Source organism: Macaca fascicularis, chromosome 2, assembly GCF_037993035.2.
Source record: "Macaca fascicularis isolate 582-1 chromosome 2, T2T-MFA8v1.1".
Taxonomy (NCBI): domain Eukaryota; kingdom Metazoa; phylum Chordata; class Mammalia; order Primates; family Cercopithecidae; genus Macaca; species Macaca fascicularis.
In genome coordinates, this window is record NC_088376.1 from 32,163,845 (window position 1) to 32,184,122 (window position 20,278).

At 47.1% G+C, this 20,278-nt stretch overlaps 1 protein-coding gene and 1 long non-coding RNA gene across 12 annotated transcripts in view; one reads left to right on the forward strand and one right to left on the reverse strand.

The window, feature by feature from the left end:
• Positions 1–15,529, reverse strand: part of GALNT15 (polypeptide N-acetylgalactosaminyltransferase 15) — a 55,127-nt gene extending 39,598 nt beyond the window's left edge. For 6 of the 11 annotated variants that reach the window (XM_074030966.1, XM_015445038.3, XM_074030964.1 and 3 more), the window contains exon 1: positions 14,507–15,529. In XM_074030966.1, coding sequence (XP_073887067.1) covers positions 14,507–15,051 — 545 coding nt within the window. In that variant the 5' untranslated portion in view covers positions 15,052–15,529. Of the gene's footprint in view, positions 1–6,447; positions 7,316–13,401; positions 13,471–14,506 lie in introns of all 11 variants that reach the window. The other 5 variants (XM_005545701.5, XM_065539877.2, XM_074030969.1 and 2 more) reach the window with 2 other exon arrangements.
• LOC141409622 (uncharacterized) lies at positions 6,283–19,795 on the forward strand. Its single transcript, XR_012430662.1, has 2 exons — positions 6,283–6,815; positions 19,669–19,795. It is a non-coding gene; the product is annotated as an uncharacterized lncRNA (long non-coding RNA).
• The last annotated feature ends 483 nt before the right edge of the window (positions 19,796–20,278 follow it).

Here is a 20,278-nt window from a genome sequence, read left to right on the forward strand (position 1 = left end):
CTTAGATAGGATGATGCACATAGTTAAGTGTCCAGTAATCTCTAACTGTCATCCATTCAAGGGCAGGGACACCACTTTCTTTATTTTTATGTTCCTACAATCTAGCATAGCACCTGGCACACAATTTTTATATGTTAGCACTTACTATTTTTAAAAATTTAACTTTAAGTTCCAGTATAGATGTGCAGGACTTGCCGGTTTGTTACATAGGTAAATATGTGCCATAGTGGTTTGCTTACAAAAGGCACTTTCTTTTTTTCTTTCTTTTTTGAGACGGAGTCTCGCTCTGTCGCCCAGGCTGGAGTGCAGTGGCACGATCTCGGCTCGCTGCAAGCTCCGCCTCCCGGGTTCACGCCATTCCCCAGTAACTCCCGAGCCTCCCGAGTAGCTGGGACTACAGGCACCTGCCACCACACCAGGCTAATTTTTTGTATTTTCAGTAGAGACGGGGCTTCACCATGTTAGTCAGGATCGTCTCAATCTGCTGACCTCGCGATCTACCCGCCTTGGCCTCCCAAAGTGCTGGGATTACAGGCATGAGCCACCCGCGCCTGGCCCAAAAGGCACTTTCTTAAGTTTCTGAAGCGCCTGTTTCTGGGTTGCAGCTGCTGCTCAAACCATGTTCCTCCTCAGAGGGACATCTGAATAGGAGCCATCTCAAGGACCCCAAACTTCGGACACCTAAAGGCATCTGTGAGGTGGAACTGCAGGCAGAGTGACAACCAGGCTGAGGCTGGCCCTGTCTGAGGGAAACACCTTCCAAGAGGTGTCAGCTCACGCTGCTCGCTAGCCTGGTACCAGCCTAAGAAAGGCGGAAAACTCTCAATGCACAGGAAACCTGTGTGGGACTCTCAGGGCAAAATCCTGTGGAGAGAGGGAGAATTGAGTCTAGGTAATGGTAAACGGAATTCCTAAATAATTTTTAAAAACACATAAACATCTCATAAATTAGCTATTTTGTTGGTTTATAAATTTATAAGCTATTCATTTCCATAAATGATTTGAAGCCCCTCACAAAAAAACACACACGATACAAATACTTAAAATGATGGTAAAATAAAAATAAGGAGGAAAAGTCAGGAGCTGAGGAATATAAGTAAATGTAGAAAGTCAGCATTTGGAGAAAGAACATAAATATATAGGTTATAAGGGCCTAGGTATTTCTAGAATGGATTTAAATTTGACTCTGAGATTCCTGGTAGCCAAAGTAAAATGTTCATTCCGCAACAGAATGATCACCATTAGAGAAGTGACAGACAAGGTTTTTTGAGGAAAGCAAAACTCTTTCTAGTAATTTTTTTCTTTCAATTACCACTTCACCACTTTTTATTTTGAAATAGTTTAAGACTGACAAGAAATTGCCAAAATAGTACAGAGAGTCCCTGTGTTCCCTTTACCCAGCTCCCCATAGTGAGAATATCTTACACAACCATTCACAGTAAGCAAAACCAGGAATCCGACATGGTTCAATACTGTTAACTCAAATATCACATTCATTTTGAAGAGAAGATTTAACACCCATCTAATACTTATTTGAAAGAGAAATTCCTATGAACTTGAGAAAGAAATCCCTAAATGCATGGCAGCATTCTAAGAACCATCCTTAAAACAAACAAAATAATGAACTTTTATAGTTTGAATTCAGGGCTGTTCAAATAACATGTCCAAAATGGAACCAAAAAAACCCAAACTATTACTTGGGTTTATTGCCGGGAGACTGGCTATTTGCCAACTGAGATAGGAAAGGAGTCTGGGGACAGAGAGACCTGGGTTTGGAATTCCTGTGGGGGCAATTTAATAGTTTACCAAAGTCAGTCCCATCTGCTCCAAGAACAGAGCACAGCTATGCCTGCCAGCCATGCCTGACTCCTTTCTCTGTCTCAGTTCATAGACTATGAGAATTGGAAACAATACAAGTGTGTGGTATGCACACACATGTGCACGTGTGTGTGTGTATGTGTGTGTGCATCCTTGCAGTAAGATGGTCAAAATAACTTAGACTTTGGAATCAGATATATTTAGATTTGAATGTTCACTCTGTTGCTTCCTAAGTTTCCTTGGGTAATTCACTCAATATTTATAGGTATCAGTTTCCTCATTTGGAAGGTAAGGGTAACCATAATTACCCTTTAGGCCCATTGAGAGAATCAAAGAATAATAATAGGCACCCAATAGACAGTGACTGTTTTAGAGCTATCTTCCAAAAAGACACAAATGTAATTAGTATGAATGTTATATTTATGATCATCTTTGCAAATTATAGCTATCTTTAAACAACTATTCTACAGTATAGTATGAGACATCTACTGAACTGCTTTCAAGTTTGGGTTTCCCAACAGTTTCCACTTTAGAGCTTTTGGATATAGAATATACTAGAAGTGACATTCGAGAACTCCCAAGATGAAGCCTCAAGGCCTTCCACTTGCTGTCATGAGATGCCACGTAATGAAACCAATGTAGCCTAATAGAGGATTAGAGGTTGCTTGAAGAAAAACTAAAGTGCCCCAGCTGAGGACCAGCATCAGCTGCCAGGTCTGAGAGCGAGGCCATCTTAGTATTCAGTGCAGTCAGCAGCCCTCTGACAGTTGTCACATGGGTGAACTCAGGGGGGATCAGCAGAAGAACTGCCTGGCTGAGTCCGGTCCAAATTATACAACCATAATATAGAAATGGTTATTGTTTCAAATCACTAATTTTTTTTTTTTTTTTTTTTTTTTGAGACGGAGTCTTGTTCTTCTGCCCAGGCTGGAGTGCAGTGGCATTATCTCAGCTCACTGCAACCTCCACCTCCCAGGTTCAAGCGATTCTCCCACCTCGGCCTCCTGAGTAGCTGGGATTACAGACGTGCACCACCATGCCTGCCTAATTTTTGTATTTTTTGTAGAGATGGGGTTTCACCATGTTGGTCAGGCTGGTCTTGAACTCCTGACCTTGTGATCCACCCACCTTGGCCTCCCAAAGTGCTGGGATTACAGGAGTGAGCCACCACGCCCGGCCTGAAATCACTAATGTTTTAATAATATTTTTATTGAGATATAATTCACATACCATAATGTCCACCCTTATAAAGTGTACAATTCCATGGATTCAAGTATAAAGGTGAGCAGCCATCACTACTATCTAATTCGAGAACATTTACAACACCCCACCCCAAAAACCTACTACCCATTGGCAGTCAGTTTCCGCTGCTACCGCAACTACCACAGCACATGGCAACCACTAACCTATTTTCTGTCTTTATAGACTGGCCTACTTTGAACACTTCATATGAATGAAATGACATAACATGTGGCCTTCTGTGACTGATTTCTTTCACTTAGCATAATGTTTTCAAGCTTCATCATATTGTAGTCTGTATCAGTACTTCATTTCTTTTTACTGCCCAATATTTCCTTGTTTGAATATACCACATTTTGTTTGTCCATTCATCAGCTGATGGACATTTGGGTTGCTCCTATTTTGACTTATGTTATGACTCATGCCACTATGAATATTCAGGTATAAGTTTTTGAGTGAACATGTTTTTAATGTTCTTGAGTATATACCTAGGACTGGTATAACTAGTCATATGATAGCTCCATGTTTAACATTTTGGGGGAACTGCCAAACTGTTTTCTAAAGCAGTTGCACCATTTTATAGTCCCACCAGCAATGTGTGAGTGTTCCAATTTCTCCACATCCTCGTCAGCACTTGCACTGTCTTTTACTTCAGCCATCCTAGTGGGAGTAAAATGACATCTCATTGTGGTTTTGATTTGTATTTTCCTACTGACGAATGATTTGAGCATCTTTTCATGAGCTATTGACCATTTTTAAGTCTTCTTTGAAGAAATGTCTATTCAAATCCTTTGCCCATTTTAAAATGGAGTGTTTTGTTGTTTAATTGTTGGGTTGTAAGGGTTCTTTTTGTATTTTGGATACAAATCTCCTATCTAATATAGGACTTACAAACATTTTCTTCTACTCTTGGATGGTCTTTTTCACTTTCTTGATGACATCCTTTGAAGCACCAAAGTTTTAAAAATATCTCTTTTTTAAAATCTACCAAGTTTTGATAAGGTGCATAATACAGCACTAGATCATGGACACACTTTCCCATTTTTAAGATGAGGAAACTAGAGCCCAGAGAGCTTAAATGACTGGTTTAAAGTTACACAGCAAATAACTGATAGTATACTGCCATCTATCTATCTATCTATCTATCTATCTATCTATCTATCTATCTATCTATCTATCTATCTATCTAACTATCTATCATCTTTCTATCTATCTATCACCATCTTGGACTATAACGCTAGCAGAATGTTCTGGATTCAGAGTCATAAAGGGACAATGATGGAAGGTTATTTGAAAAACATGCTATCCATTAGTTCCTCCACACATTCTGCACTGTCTACGCTGATTCCTTCAGGTCTTCGAAAGGCAACTTACTTGACCCCACTGTCTTGGCTGCCTTACAAATGTGCTTACAGGGAGTCATGCTTGTCATCGCGCTCCCAGCTTTCATTAGGGGACAATACCAGAATCACTTTTAGGAAACCAGCTCTCCATTACCGAGGGAACCTATTGAGGACGTTGTCCCCCTGTCACTTCTTATCCTCACTCTGATGCTTTGGAAGAAAAGTCCTTGCAGATATAAGTGCCACAAAATACTTTCCTTCATCTGAGCAACTGGTGTGCTTCCTCCTCATGAAGAAGACAAATAAGAGTATCGTCTTTTTTTTATTTTTCAGTGTGGCTGCCAGGAAGCTCAGAGTAAGGAAATAGGATATTTATTCATTGAGGCTGTAGACAGGCCCGCCTATTTTCATTGTGATTTTCTCTTTAATCTTCACCTTCCATCTCTCTATCAAGTCATTTAACAGGTATTTATTGACAGCCTATTATGTCTTAGGACGGAAAGATGACTGAAATAGACACGATGCCTGAAGCACAATCTGTGGTGCCCCTGCCCATATCCTCTTGGGCCATCTCATTATAATACAGGATGGCCCAACTTCTAATGGCCCTAAGGCTTTCTCTGACTGACCAGTGTGATTTCCCCAGTCAGAGCATCCCTGAAGAGCTGGAAAATTAACCCCTACCCCACTCCAGTGAGCTGTGCTCAGCCAGTGATTGAAAAGAGTTGGTTTATTAAACACCCAGCACCCTCACCCCTAAGGGCAGAGGGTGGGAAGCACTGAGATGCGTGCATGTTCCACACTGTCTCCAAGGGTTGAGCTCCAGCTGCCCACAGAGGTAGCTGCCTTGAACACACGCCTCCCTCAGGGGCTGCCTTCTAGTCTCTGCTCCACTTTCCTGGGCCCCTACCCGTGCTTCTTGGGATAACCTGCAAAATAAAGGCTTCTTTCAGGATCTTCTCCGGGGGAAATCTAAACTAAGATAGCCCCTAATAGCATGGAGTTTCTATTCTATTAAACATAACCAAATCATTATTCAGCAGCTGTAGTGAGGCGTTCTGGAGGTAGGCACATGAAATCAAAGTTGAGACCTGAAGGGTGGGTAGGACCCAGCCCAGAGAGAGAGTACAGGTGAGGAATGGCATGCCTGGCAGGTGTCACAGCCTCTGATAAGGCCCAGAGGTGGGAAGGGGCTGGCATGTACCAGAAACTGAAGGAAAGACGTTCATAGCATTGCTGAGCCAACCAATGAAGCAGGGCATGGCAAAGGCTCTTGAACATCGTAAAGCAAGGCCCCAAGTGACTAGGGACTTACGCAGAGGATCCAGGAAGAAATGTTTGTTTTTATTGTTAAATAATGAGGCTAATTTCTCTGTGCTTCAACGAAATATCCGGTGAATATTTTACTATCTCGGTTTGTATGTGTCGCTCAAGTGTCCAAAACCCCACCCCTGACCTCCTTTGTTCATCCTCTGAGTGGGAGTAGCGAGACAGGAACGACCAAGGGCTTTGGAATCAAATCAACCCGGGTTTAATCCCTAATTAGCCAACACAGGGATGTTGATACCTTTCTCCAGCCCAGGGGTGTGTCCTGGATTAAAAGGGATTATCTTAGCCTAGGAGAGCTGTTCTGCAGACTAGCTTTTTATCTTCACACTCCAAGATCAGAGGAGTCTGGTGTCTTGTGTTTACACACAGATGCACACCCTCTTTTCACGCAGCCCCAGGATCCCCTGTGAACTTGGAAATGCATTTGGATGATGGCTCTGAAGAGAATGAGTCACAGCATTGCACCAGATGGCCTGGCTGTAGTACTGACGCTCTTCCCTCCCTCCCCTTGCCTGGCCAGGGTAGAAAGATTGCTGCCAGGTTTCCTAAAGCTGTTTTGGGGATACTGACTCCCAGTTCCTATCAAATCAGTGGAGGCTCCCACTCGGGTAGGCTTCTCTATCTCAGCCCTGATCCCTCTGATGTATCAGCCCATTTGCTTGTCTGCATCCCCCAGTGCACCCCAAGCTTCTTGGGGTTGGGGCTGGGTATTGCTTACCTTCTTACTTCTGATAGTTGTTAAATAAATATTTGTTCACTGAAGGAAGAAAGACGCTGATCTTGTTCTCAGGAAGTATGCAAGCTGGTTGTCAAGATTAACAGGGGAGTAATCCCACAGAGCCAAGTTCCTACATTACAAGAAAACCCCAGCTTGCCTGTAATTGGTGGCACTTATCTTGGGAGCACCACACCAACGTCTAGGCCAGGCCTGAGGCTGCTGGGCTGGGATGCAGTCTGGAGCTGAGCCGTTGGAGGAATAGATGAAAAAGCTTGCAGACAAGAGAGATGGGAGCAAAGGGCTGGAGTCTGCAGTGGAGGCTGATGCTGCCAGCCTGTCATTCTCCATCAGTGGACAGAGGTCACAAGGTACATGCCATCCCCTTCTCTTTGTGCGGGTTCTCCAAAGTCCCACAGCTCACTTCCGGGGGTTCAGGGGATCCTTGGCTTGCTCTGATCCTGGCCCCTACCTCTGAATCAGAGACAGGCACAGACTGGGAGTCACTGGTCTGAACACTGACCAGAGGCCTATGAAGCATCCTGGAGCCATAGTTCCACCTCTACAGGGACAGCCTCCCCGGGCTAGTGGCCAGAGACACCTGCCAGATCCTCCATCTCGAGAAGTGTGAGCTTTAGACATGCAAAAAGTGAGCAGTTGATAGCAGGTCATAGAGCAGACAGTAATCCAAAGACGGGGTGGTAGAAGCCAAGAGGTAGCTCAGTGCCTCTCCGGTGTCCATATGCCCTTGAACCACCCAGGACCTCATTAAATGCAGACTTAGGTCAAGTAGGTCTAGGGTGGGGCCTGAGATTCTGCATTTCTGGTGAGCTCCCAGGTAATGCTGATGCTGTTGGTTCCTGGACCACAGCTAGAGTAGAAGGCAGTGGTTGTTAGTGACAAGACAATAGGAGGTGAGCTGACAGATATACAGAATACTTGGCCAGGTGCTGGGTCCCCTGTTACTGCAGGATGTCAGGAAGACTAAGTCCCCAAAGGAACTATGGACCGTGGGTCTCCCTCCTGTCCACCTCCTTCAGCCTTGTCTGGACGGTTCCCTGTTCCTTACTTACTTCCTGTGTAAACTTACAGTAACTCCATCACCTTAAGTGACTTGAGCATCTCTGTTCTTAGTCACCTAAAGAGCCCTAAGCAGTGGTCCTTAGCCTGGCTACACATTAGAATCACTTAGAGAGTGAATTCCTGTAAATCACATTTACTTGGTCTGGGTGGGAGCCTTGGCATGACGATTCATTGGTTCTAATGTGAGTGGGGCCGTGAACCACTGGCCTCATAATGGCGCTCAAACTTTAACATGAGTGGAAATCACCTACGGATCCTGTTAGAACAGCGATTTCATCTAGTAGGTTTAAGTGGGGTCTGAGGGGTCTGCATGTCTGAGGCTGCAGGTCTGAGGACCACACTATGAGTGGCACTGGAGTAAATAATATCAATTCCCCTCACCCCAGGACAAGGTACAGATTAGCCACATCTAATCTAACCCCCAAGGCCAGCTGGGTTTGTGCTAAAGTGCAGAGCAAGATCCTACCACACTTGCTACGGTGAGTGCATTTGACCCAAAAAAGGGTGATATGTACTCAGCATTGTCTACACTGCAACCCCACTGAGGGGTAATGGATCCAGAATGGAGGTCTAGAGGAGGTACTGCCTCTGCTGCGGCCACGGTGGACTGGAGGGCTGGAAGCTTGGTGTTTGTGGCATCCCTTCATGACTCACAGCCGGGCCCCATAGGCACCACTCACACTACCCGTACTGGGTTGCCTGCCCTCTCTTGGGGGGGGAATTGAGCTGAGCTCCAGCCCCAGGTCTCAAGCCCAGCCTGTTCCTGTTCTTGTCCCTCATCCCGAAGGGCATGTCTACCCTCTTGGATTTACTGATGCCCTGTCAGCTGCCTCCTTCCTCTTTTGCAGGCCAGGCTATCAGAGCCAACAAGGGGTGTGGGGAGTTATCTTGGGGTGAATCACAGCCTGGCAGGACAGAGGCTTTGCGGGGAACTGAGTGGACCCTGCGTGGATTGCAACACCATCTTCTACTTGACAACAAAGCTGCAGCCAAGGCGATTCTCCCGCCCCTGCCCTTCCCTCTGACCCCATGCCCATTATGGCCTCTGGGGCGGGAACTGGGGAACAAAGGAGAAAATACCCCTCCCAGCTCTCCCCACTGGCTGTGAAGAGCCATTGACCACCTGGGGCCTTGCAGCCCTGGTTCTCAGCCCGGCTGCATGATAGAACCACCTGGGGAGTTTTAAGATCTTGATGCCCAGGCCTCACCCCAGACCAACTAAATAGAAATCCTTGGAAGTGGAGCATGAGTATGAATAGTTTTTAAGACTTTCCAGATAATTCCACTGTACCTGCACATTTATGATGATTCAGCAGCCTCCAGGGCCAGAAAATAACTTTTCAGTCAGAGAAAGGACAGCAATGTGATATCCACAGCTCCATTTTTCTCCATCTCTCCAACTTACTCCTACGCCATTTACCCAAGAATATGATAAGGGCAACTTCTGTTTGGACTTAATACACAGGGAAGATCATCACACGTTGTATCTCATTTTCTCTACAACCTTATGCAAGGGTGTTATTATTATCCCATTTTACAGTTGAGGAACTGAGGCTCAGAGAGGTTGAGTGACTTGTACAAGGTCACACAGTAACAGGTGGTACCAGGATTCAACCCCAGGTCCACAACTGTTTAATCACAGCTATGGGTACATAAACCAGGGAAACACAGGCTGAACCATAAAGGCAAGTTAAAAGCAGGTAGCACACAGCCAGCTACCACTGAGCTGACATTTATGTTTGAGGACAAACCCCCGGGGCCATGAGGGAGCTGTTCCTCTCTGCTCTCTTCTCTATTTTCTGACTCTAGCATTGCTTCCTACATGGAAACTTCCCAAACTCTGCCAGCTCTCCACTCGCTTTCTTTACCTCTAGTTCCCCAGACTATCTAGCATCAGCTTAAAAAAATTCAGATTACTGGGCTCCAACTCAGAACTCTGGAGCATTGCCAGTGAGGGGGTCTGAACATCTCTATGTCTTTAACAAGCAATTACGTCTTTAACAAGTGAGGGGGGTTGGGTGTGCACATACGTTTGGGAAGTCGCGGTGTAACTCCTTGCTGTTGAAAAATGTGCTCCGTGGGCCAGCAGTGCTGGTGCCACCTTGCAGTGCCTTTGATAGAAATGGAGCATCTGAGGCTGCCCTCCTGACCTGCTGAATTTGACTGCATTTTAACAGGATGCCTAGATCATTCACACGCACCTTAAAGTCTGAGGAGCCCTGCTGTGGCCAGTCTGTTTGGCATAAAGAGTGTGCCTTAGAGCAGAGGTTCTCAAAGTGTCTCTGGATCGGCAGTACCAGGAGTACCAGGAGTTTGCAGAAATGCAAATGTTGAATTTGCATTTGCATACGATCTCCACCCTCCCCCCAGGGTGACAGGACTCTTCTCCTACCCCTTTAAATCTGGGCCACATTACAACACATAAGAGAAACAGCCACATGTTAAGCGCCTGCTGTATGCGGGCCCTGCACGCTGCTTTCCCACCAGGACCAGACAAGCCCCTCTGGCTCAGGGGTAGGAGAAGAGTCCTGTCACCCTGGGGGGAGGGTGGAGCAGCAGTACCAGGAGTTTGCAGAAATGCAAATGTTGAATCTCACACCCACTGGATCAGAAACTATAGGATTGGAGGCCAGGAATCTGTATTTTAACAAGCCCTCTAGGTGTTCTGATGCACACTCAAGTTCGTCCCTAGATGTAGAATATAAAGCACTGGCTCACTCAGCAGCCACTTTGATCCTAGGAATCCATTGTCCCTGCACTGGGTGCCAGGATGATCAAAGGAAAGCTGGGGCCTGGAAGAACTTTGAAAGCCATCCATGCTACAGGAGGCTAAATGGGCAGGGCTTGTTCCTCCCGCCCCTTCTTTGACAGCAGCTTTCAAGGGCTGAGTTAATGCCGTTCCTGTTTGTGGTTCCATCATGGGCTCCTGTCTATTTTGCCTGAGTATTCATTCAGTTTTATCCCCACCTCTGCCCTGAGGACCCTCCCTTTCCCACAGCACAACCATTTCATTGAGTTTGATCTGTTCCTGTAAAGAATGGATTGGTTAGTGTGCACGGATTTACATTTCCCCTAATGATACAGTGCTGTAGGCCGCCTTCTGTGTCTTACTTTTTCACTCAGCAGGGGATTTTTAAGGTCTCCCTTTACTGTTGAATGTACCCAGAGTCTGTTGCTTCTAACTCAGGCTGAGTATCTCATAGGGTGCACCCAGCTCCTCTTGCCCTGTGACGTGACACCCAGGTGGTTTCCAGCTCCTCCACACCACCAAGGATGCTGTGATAAGCATTTCCCCAAGTGTCTCCCCATGGACCCGTGTGAGTTCTCCCCATTCTAAGAAGAAAAAACTTGAAACACTTCCAGCCCATGTAACTTGCCCAGTCTCTGATCTGGAGAGTAGCAGACTTGCAAAGTGTAGCGTAGTGGTTAAGAGTGTGACTTTGGTGTCAGACTCACCCGGTCAGATAACCTGGCACCAGTCCCTCCATCTTTCTGTGCCTCAGTTTCCTCATCTATGAAATGAAACCTACCTTATAGGTTTTCTACGAAGAGTTGAAAACAAAAACCACTTAGCAGAGCCTCTAGCACATAGTAAGTGCTCAGTAAAGGCTCACGATAATTTTGCCTCTCTTTTCAGAGACTGTCTTTTGACCTCTTTTCCACTGATATTTTTCTTTTTTGCTCTTGCATCATTCGTACTTATCCTCAAATGCCACCTATTCAAACTGACCTCCAGAAATGACCCTAGAGGTACTCAGAAAAAAGCCTGTGGCCTGGGCAGGGGTGAAAGGACAACAAGCAGAGCTAGTTTGGGCCTTCGGGTGTAGCAACTGAGCCAGAGGGGCTTGTCTGGTCCTGGTGGGAAAGCAGCGTGCAGGGCCCGCATACAGCAGGCGCTTAACATATGGCTGTTTCTCTTACGTGGTGTAGTGTGGCCCAGATTTAAAGGGGTAGGAGAAGAATCCTGTCACTCTGAGGGGAGGGTGGAGATCGTTTGCCTTGCTTTGCAGGAACTCTCTTGTGTACGCTGGCGCTGGCGAGGAATCCAGGGAAGGGAAGGCGCCAGAGCTTGAACCGCAGACTGGAGAGGGGAGTCTGCGGCCAAGGCCTGGGCTGCGCAGGCCGCACGCCCCAGTCGGGGCCAGCAGAGGGCGCTGAGCACCTCCGCACAGGGCTGGCGGCCGTTCCGTGAGAACCCTGGCAAGCTGGGGATTGGAGAATCCAATCATCTCCCTTCGCAGGGGTTGAGGAGTTTCCTCCCAACTGCCTGGGACTTTCAGTGCTAAAATCTGGGAAGTCTCAGGCGGCAAGTCAAGACGAGTTGGTTACTCTGGCTGGAAGAAGCAACCACTGAAGTGTTGCACACACACATAAGCACACAAGTGCACATCAAACACACACAACACAAAATGTACCCAGACTTGCACCACGCACCTCACAGTGCACATCACACACTCATGAACATCACACTACATGCATAACACACACAACATGCTTGCACACATACACATGTATCACTCACACCACACACATTTATAACATACATGCAACACACAAAGAATACATACACACACGTACCACAAAAACATGTGAAACAAACACTACACCACACACAGGCACGGTACATGCACAGTACATGTGCACATCACAGCACATGCACAAGATACACAATACACACGAATTACACCCATGCACACTACACACACAGCACATAAAAATTACGTGCACAGCACACACACCACAAAATTTACCTGCACTTGTGCCACATGCAACATATCCATGCACTTTATACCACATGCACAATAAACACACTTGTACATGTATGCATATACCATTCACACAATGCATTTATAACACAATGCACCACAGAAGCACATCATACACAAGAAACAGTCACGACACAATACCTGTGCACACATGCAGCACATAAACATATGCAAAACAAATAGCAAACTGCAACACACACCCAGATGAACAATGCATGTGGCATCACCCCAATACAAAATACATATATGAACCATGCACATAATACATGCACATTAACACACATGCATACAAGACAATACAATGCACAATGCATACCTGTGCATATCATACCACATACACAAAGTAACATGCACCAAGCATATAGGCACCACACAATGCAGTACATGCATGTACTACACATACATGCACGACATCCATTTAATACACATAATGCAGTGCACACACAACACAGAGAATATATACAACACACAGGCACGAACACACATATACCATGACCTACAAATACGCATATTCACCACACATTTGCACTATGCAAACACACAAGTCACACACACGTATCACTTTGGTAGTCATGGATCCTCTTGTTTCAGGCAATATTTCTCATTGGCAAAAAGAGGATGCTCATTCTTGCTCCAGGCCAATGAAAAATAGTGTCAACAAATTTGAAAACTATATATTTGTTCATTCAGCAATCACTTCTTTACCGCCTGTTGGGCTTTGAGATGTACAATACAAACTCAGTCCTGACCTTCTAAGGGGCTCACAGCATGGCGGGGAAAGCAGGCATTTGACCGATAAATACATCAATGATCATTTGGCTTTAGTTGTAGTAAGTGCTATGAGTTAAAACTCCAGGGTGCAAGGAGGGCACAAAACTAGAATGGGGTGGGAATTTCCTGAAAATAGCTTTTAAAGGTAAGGCTTGAAAACAGTGTAGCGCGGTTGAAATGGAAGTAGGGTGAGGTGAGTGAGGCAACTAGGGCACACAATTTAAGGAGATGTTCACTCCGGCTGCTGACTCTGCAATTGCACACCCTTGAGTGTGAGTGGCTGAGCAGCCAGGCTGAGGGGAACTAGATCAGGGACCCAAGGAATGTGTGGCCCTACCTCCAACTGCTGCTCTGCACAAATGTTTGCTTTCCAGGAAACTCTCCAGGCTCTGGGAGAAGCAATGGCCTGTAGGAAAAGGGACCTAAATCACCAAACTAAAACTAATCAGCTGCCTTGCTCCCTAAGTGTTGGTAACCAAGGCTCCCTCCTCAGTGGCCAGCCATGGTGACAGTAAGGGAGCAGGGGGTGTGGAGGATGGGCTAGCATCTCCCTGGGCACAGCTCCGCACATCACCTACACTTCTCAGCTCACCTCCTGGGGCCGGGGCCGCCCTGGCAGGGTAAATTGCAGTCAGCACATTATTCTGGCTCTCAGGCACTGGACTTGTTTCCTCAGTCTAGTGACCCAAGGAGGGTGGTATGGAGCGGTGGGTCAGGCAGACTGGAGCTCACATGCCTGCATTCAAATCCTGCCTTTGTTACCTACTAGCAGCGTGACTGCGAAAGCCACTTCGCCTTGTTTTCATACCTATAGAATAAGCGTGATGATATTACTAGCATCCATCTTGCAGAGCTGCGAGGACTTTCCAGGACTTTATGAGTTAATACATTAAAAGCTTGTAAAGTAAATCCAGACACATGGGAAGAGCCCCTAAATGTAAACTGCAATTGTTATTTTGATCCAAACTAAAAGCAAACACTAACAATAGCCCTAAAATCAAAATGTAGTGGAGTCAGAGGGTTAGAACTGGGGAATATCTGCTCTAACCTCCCTTCTGTGTTGTAGAAACAAAGCCATTTGACCTAAAGACGGAAGAACTAGAACCCAGGATGGAGAAGAGAATGAACAAGCCAGAGTCCTCGCTTTCTGCTTTCTGCTTTCTAGGACAATGGTTCTCACCTGAAGTGCTTGTTCATAGAGATCACTGGACCCCACCCAGGGTTTCTTGTTTGGCAGGTCTGGGATGGGGTCTGAGAATCTGCATTTCTGAGAACCCACCAGTGCCCAGGGGATGCTGACGCTGCTGGCCCAGGTGCTGCATCTTGAAAAGCACTTGCTCTAGGGACAGGAGAGGCAGGGTACGGAAAGTTTGCATCCTCGAGTTTGCTACCACCTGATCATGCCCCGGGATCAGGGAAGGGAAAACAAGGGCCTTACTTACAGCGGGTGCCGCACCTCAGGCAGAGCCCTCTGGAGGGGGATGCGGGCACTGAGTGCCTCCTGGAGGCCATGTGGGTCCAGGCTGAACAGGGTCAGCTCCTCTTCTTCAGACACCTCCCCGTCCTCCTCCTTGGCCCCCCAGTCCCTCTTTGGGGCTTCCTCATCCTGCCTCCTGCTCGGCTGCTTGATGAAGCGGTAGCTGCCACCTCTCCTGCCCTGGCTCTGGTTCCTTCTGGCCCGGGGTAAGGCCACGGCCACCAGCAGCTGATCCTCCCGCAGGGAGATAAAGGGTGGCAGGCCCTCCAGAGGGCTGTACTCTTCGCCCTCATCCTCAGCCTCCAGTACCCAATCCTGAGATTCCCCAAAGTCCAGGCGGTACCTGGCTTCAGGGCTGGGCTTGCTGGCTTGGGCTGTGACAGTCTGGTGCAGGGTGTGCGGGGGAGGGTGCAACATCGCCACCATCATCAGGACGCATCCCAGCATGAGGAGCAGCAGGAGGAATTGGAGTCTGCATGGTCTGTGCCTGTATCGCTTCCTTAGGAGCATGTTGCTGGAACTTGCCAAATGCAACAGGTCATGTTCAAGTTCGCTTTCTCCCGCTCCAGGCTCCTCCAAGCTTGCAGCAGAACCTGGGTTGCTCGTTCCACCTGGAAGTTTTTCTGCCAGTCACTTAACCTGCTCCTGACATTTGCTAACAGCATGTGTAAGACCTGCTTCCACTTACAATCAGAAAACCACAGGACCCAAGTTTCACCCCAAGTCCTCTCTGAGTGGATTTCCTTAATTGCCTTCTGAAAGCCCATTCACAGGGACTTCACATTGAATTGCTTTCCTCCCTTTACCCCGGTTTTCTCCTTGGGAAAAAAATAATGATTCCATTCTGCTCAGGTGTTTCTTTCCCCCTTTGCATAAATAGGTTGCTATGAGGTGTCTGGGTTGAGCTGGTGGGTTCTCAGTCAAGCAGGGCTGACAGCCGTCCCTCTTTGGACGCTTCCAGTCAGGTCAGATCAACAGATGTAAAGCCGGCAGGCAGTGCCTGGTTTCCTTTCACACATAGCTCCACTCAGCCGAGATCCCTCTGCCAGACACAACCCAGAGCCAAGCGTGCGCCTCACTCCTGGTCCTAATGCCCTCACTGTTCCCAGGCTTTGCACAACTCGGCGTCGTCACTGCTAGAGCCAAATCAAAACAGGAATATCCCAAGAGTTCAGAAGGAAAGAATAATACCCTCTGATTCAGAAAGGCTGTGTGTGTGGCATAGATGCAAGGAGTTGCAGCTGTCTGTTTGCACCTCAGCCTCCCACAGGGGATCAGCCAAACTAGGTTGGACTCTCCTTCCCTTCCTGGGGACCACTGTCCCTGTCCTCCTGAAAATGAGGGAGCTAAGGGAGATGATTTTGCAAGTCCCTCCTGCTCCCACAAGAGCAGCTGAAGGCCTATTCTGCTCTGGGCACTGAGGGGGACGCTGGAAGAGGAGTGGATTCCTCCTTCCATCATAAAGCTTCCTTCATTTAACCAACACGTAATTAATGAACACACGCTATGTGCCAAAACTGTTCTGGGAACTGGAAGTAGAGCAATGAATAACACAGACAAAAATGTGTGTCTCATGGAGCTTGCATTCTAGTGAGAGATACAACTAAAACTATCCACTGGGTCAGATGGTGATGAGGATGAAGGCAAAAAAGCAGAGCAGGCATGGGCCTGGGGAGCATGGGCTGGGCTTGGAAAGGGACACTGAGTGGTGGAGAAAGGTTTCATGGAAGAGTCACCATCTATGTAAAGAAGAGGGCTGCACAGCTATCTGAGGTTGAGTGTTCGAGGCAGACAGAATGATAAATGTGAAGGTTCTAGGGCAAGAGTATGCCGGCATGCTGAGGAACAGCAAAACATCAGCATGGCTGAAGCAAAGAGAGCAGGGTGGAGCCTGATGGGAAGTGGAATAAGAGAGCCAAGGGGGTGGGGGGCAGGAGGACCATGCAGGACACCCCCTGGTTGCATTGAAGGAACTTTGGCTTTTCCTCTGTGTGACAGGGGAGCCCTTAGAGGAGAGACACAATCTGACTTGGGTTTTAACTGGATCATTCTGGCTGCTGGGTTGAGACTAATCAGTGGGGGGCAAAGAGCAGGAGCAGGGAGACCAACCAAGAGCTTCTTGGCTTGCACTAAGTGGCATCAGTGGTGACAGGGGTCAGCTTGTGGATATACTTTAAGGAAGAACATATAGGATTTGCTGATGAATTAATGACTAATGTGAGAGGAAGAGAAGAGTCAAGGATGAGTTCAAATTTTTGGTCTGAGTAGTTGGAAGAATAGAGTTGCCATGAACCAAGATGGGGAAGGAGAGAAGGTGGAAGGAGATGAATGCCAGTGGCTTGGTTTGGAACATGTGACATTTGAGGTGTCCTTTAGACAGCTAGGAGGAGATGAAGTGGAGGCAGCAGGATGTAGGATAGCTGAAGGTCAAGGGGAGGTCTGGCCTGCATATACAAAGCTGGACTCCAGCAGCACTCAGTGTTTGAAGCCATGAGACCTGAGATCACTGAGGGAGTGAGGTAGGTAGAAGGGAGAAGAGAATCCAGCATGCTCAGTTTTGGGGCTTCTGTCTTGAACAGATTGAAGGATAGCTGGCCATCACCATGAGCTGTGTTTCTTTTGATGGCTGTAAAGCAGCCATGCTGTCTGCAACCAAGAGTGGAGGGGGAAAAACTGCCACTGGGGAAGTCCTGCAATGAACTTACTCATTGTTTTTGTCTTTGATCTTGGAATGTCAGCTTGAAAATCTCATGAAAAAAAAGTCTTACCTTTTGACTCAGTTGTTTCTTCCAGTGTGTGTGGTGTGTCTGTGCACACACACATGCACAAGCATGTGTACACGTGTGTTTTCATGAAGTCAGAGGTGAAATAGTGGGTTACATGTGGTTGTTCTGGGATCCCATTGTAATGCCCCAGTGGACAGTACTTAGCAATTTCTGGATTGAATTGTGTCTTCCAAATCTCAAATCAGGCTGTATTGCCAGGTGGGGATACTGTGTCATTTCCAAATTCAAGAGGCAGACACTCTGGGAGATGTAGTTCAGAATTTCTGGGGACATTTTGAGGTTAATGAGGATGAAGGATTAGAAGGTTTCAAATCCAGGAGGCCTTCAGAAAACTGAGTGTGCACAGTCACCATCTTCCACCCATCTCCAGCAACACTGCGCTTGAACTTGCCAAGAACAGCCCACCCCAGAGCTGCCACCCTGGCCAGCCCGCCGCCTGAGCACTCTTTCCCCAGAAAGTCATCCATACGGCTCATTTCTTCATTTCTGTGTTCACTCCAATGTCACTTATTTAACGAAGCCTTCCTGGACCCACCATTCTACATTGAAAGCCCCTGCTCCACACGGGCCTTTCTTTGAGAATCTCTGTGGCTCTTCTCAACACCTGGCTAATTAAAATACTAAGGTGTTTACTGTCCGTTTCTCCACCCACGCCCATAAAACGTAAGCTCCACAAGGGCAGGGCTTTTGTTTGATTGTTCACTGCTGTTTTTCCAGAGCACGCAAAGCACACTGTTCCACTCCCCAGGACTTTGCTGCTGTCCCTGCCAGCTTTGCTGCCAGTTCCTCCCATCCCTCCCTGTCACCTGGCACACGAGGCCCAGACCTTGCTCCCTCCTCCTCTCTTCCTCACCCTTGCTCCCATCATGGGTTGAATCATGTTCCAAAATTACAATTGAAGCCCTGCCTCTGCTGGGGAACCTGTGAAGGGGGCCTTGACAGGAAATAGGATCTTTGTAGATTATCAAGTTAAAAGGAGGTCGTTAGGGTGGACCCCAGTCTAATATGACTGGTGTTCTTACAAAAAGAGGACAATTGGGCAGAGACAGGCATACACAGAGAACGTCATGTGAAGAAGAGGGAAGAGGCTGGGTGATGCATCTAAAAGCTAAGGAATATCAAAGACGGCCGGGAAACCACTGGTAGCTAGGAGAGACATGAAACAGACTCTCCTTCACAGTCCTAAGAAAGAAATAGGCCTGCCAACACCTTGATCATGGACTTCTCGTTGCTGGAACTGTGAGATCATACATTTCTGTTATTTAAATCACCCACTTGTGGGACTTTGTTATGGCAGCCGCAGGAAACAGATACTGTTCCTCTTGCCTTCCTCACCCTCCCACCCTCCTCCACCTTCTCTCAACTCCTGCTCTCGCTCTGTCATTTCCATTCTCTCCTTCTCCTATTCCATCTCTTTCCTAACCTCTAGTGAGGCTAGGCATCATAGTAACCTCCTCAGCCCAGGGGCTTGAACTTGGCCTTCCCATGACGGAGACAGTCCATGAAAAAAGGCTCCCAAAAGAACTGGGGCTGGGTGACTCTGGCCTGGGATTCTTGGCTCCAGTTCAAGATAAACTAGATCTGGTGAAGCCCCAGATGCAGGCCATGGGTCTCTCCTGGGACTCAGAGCATCGTTGATCTAACCTCCAGGCTGTCTCAGTGCTCAGAGAGGTGAGATGATCAACACCAAGATTAGACTGCCACTGGGGTGTCTGTATGTTTCTCTTTAGCTTTTCATCTGTCTGTTTTCTCATAAGCCATGTCAGCTTTGGTGTTAAAAAGTCTGCTATTTGCCTAGAAAAAAATGAAAATTTTCTGTTCAGGTGGATGGCAGGTTAAAGTGTCAGAACAAATCAGAGTCTGAGAATATTCACTAAAGGAACAGTAGACTTCAGCTAGTGGGAAAAAAAAAAAAAAAAGAATCTGCAAAGCAATAGCAGACCTGGCCCAAGCAATTCAAGAAGATGTCAACAGCCCAATTGCTGTTCTTCCCATCTCAAGCTGAGGTGAAAACAGCAAGAATAAGGGAAGCTGGAGAGGCGATTCCCCAAATAACTTAACCCCAGGCACTCGTTTGACTTGGTGCTGTGGTTTGAATGTTTGTCCCTCCAAACTTCATGTTGAAATTTAATTCCCGGTGTTCGAGGTGGGGCCTAATGTGAGGTGTTTGGGTCATGAGGGTGGATCCCTCATGAATAGGTGAATTCTCTGCTTGGAGCAGAGGGAGACGGGGTGAATGAGTTCTCACTCTGTTGGTTCCTGTGACATCTGGGTGTTAAAAAGAGCCTGACATCGCCCCCATTTCTTGCTTACTCCCTTTCTCGCCATGTAATCCCTGCAGGTGCAGCGTCCCCTTTGCCTTCCACCATGAATGGAAGCAGCTTGAGGTCCTCAACAGAAGCAGATGTTGGCACAAGTTTCTTGTGCAGCCTACAGATGTGCAAGCCTAATAAACTTCTTTATAAATTACCCAGCCTTAGGTATTCCTTTACAGCAACACAAATGAACTAAGACAGCTATAACACACAGTGATGGCTGTTTGTTTTTTGGTCTCCCCCATTAGTGGTTGCTCTGTCTTTGTCTCTCTCACACTCAGCACAGTGCCTGGCCCGGCAACACATGGTTGTCCAATAAATGACTCTCAGAGATGAGTGATATGATATACACTATGCATTATGCAACAAATAAATTCTTAACAGCGAGGTAACACTCCGGGACCTCAGAAAGGGAAGAAGGGAAATGGATGGCATGCAACCACTTATCCAAATGACCAACCCCAACTCCTCCCTTTCCGCAGACTGCCCAAGGTAGCCTAGCCCACATCCTCACTCTCTGTTTCCTCTTTCATGATCTGGCTATGGATTTTATTGGGAAGGAACAGTGCTGCAGAGTAGGATCTTACTGTGTGTCTAAATGGCACAGGGGCAAGCATGGGCAGGGAATGGCTTTTA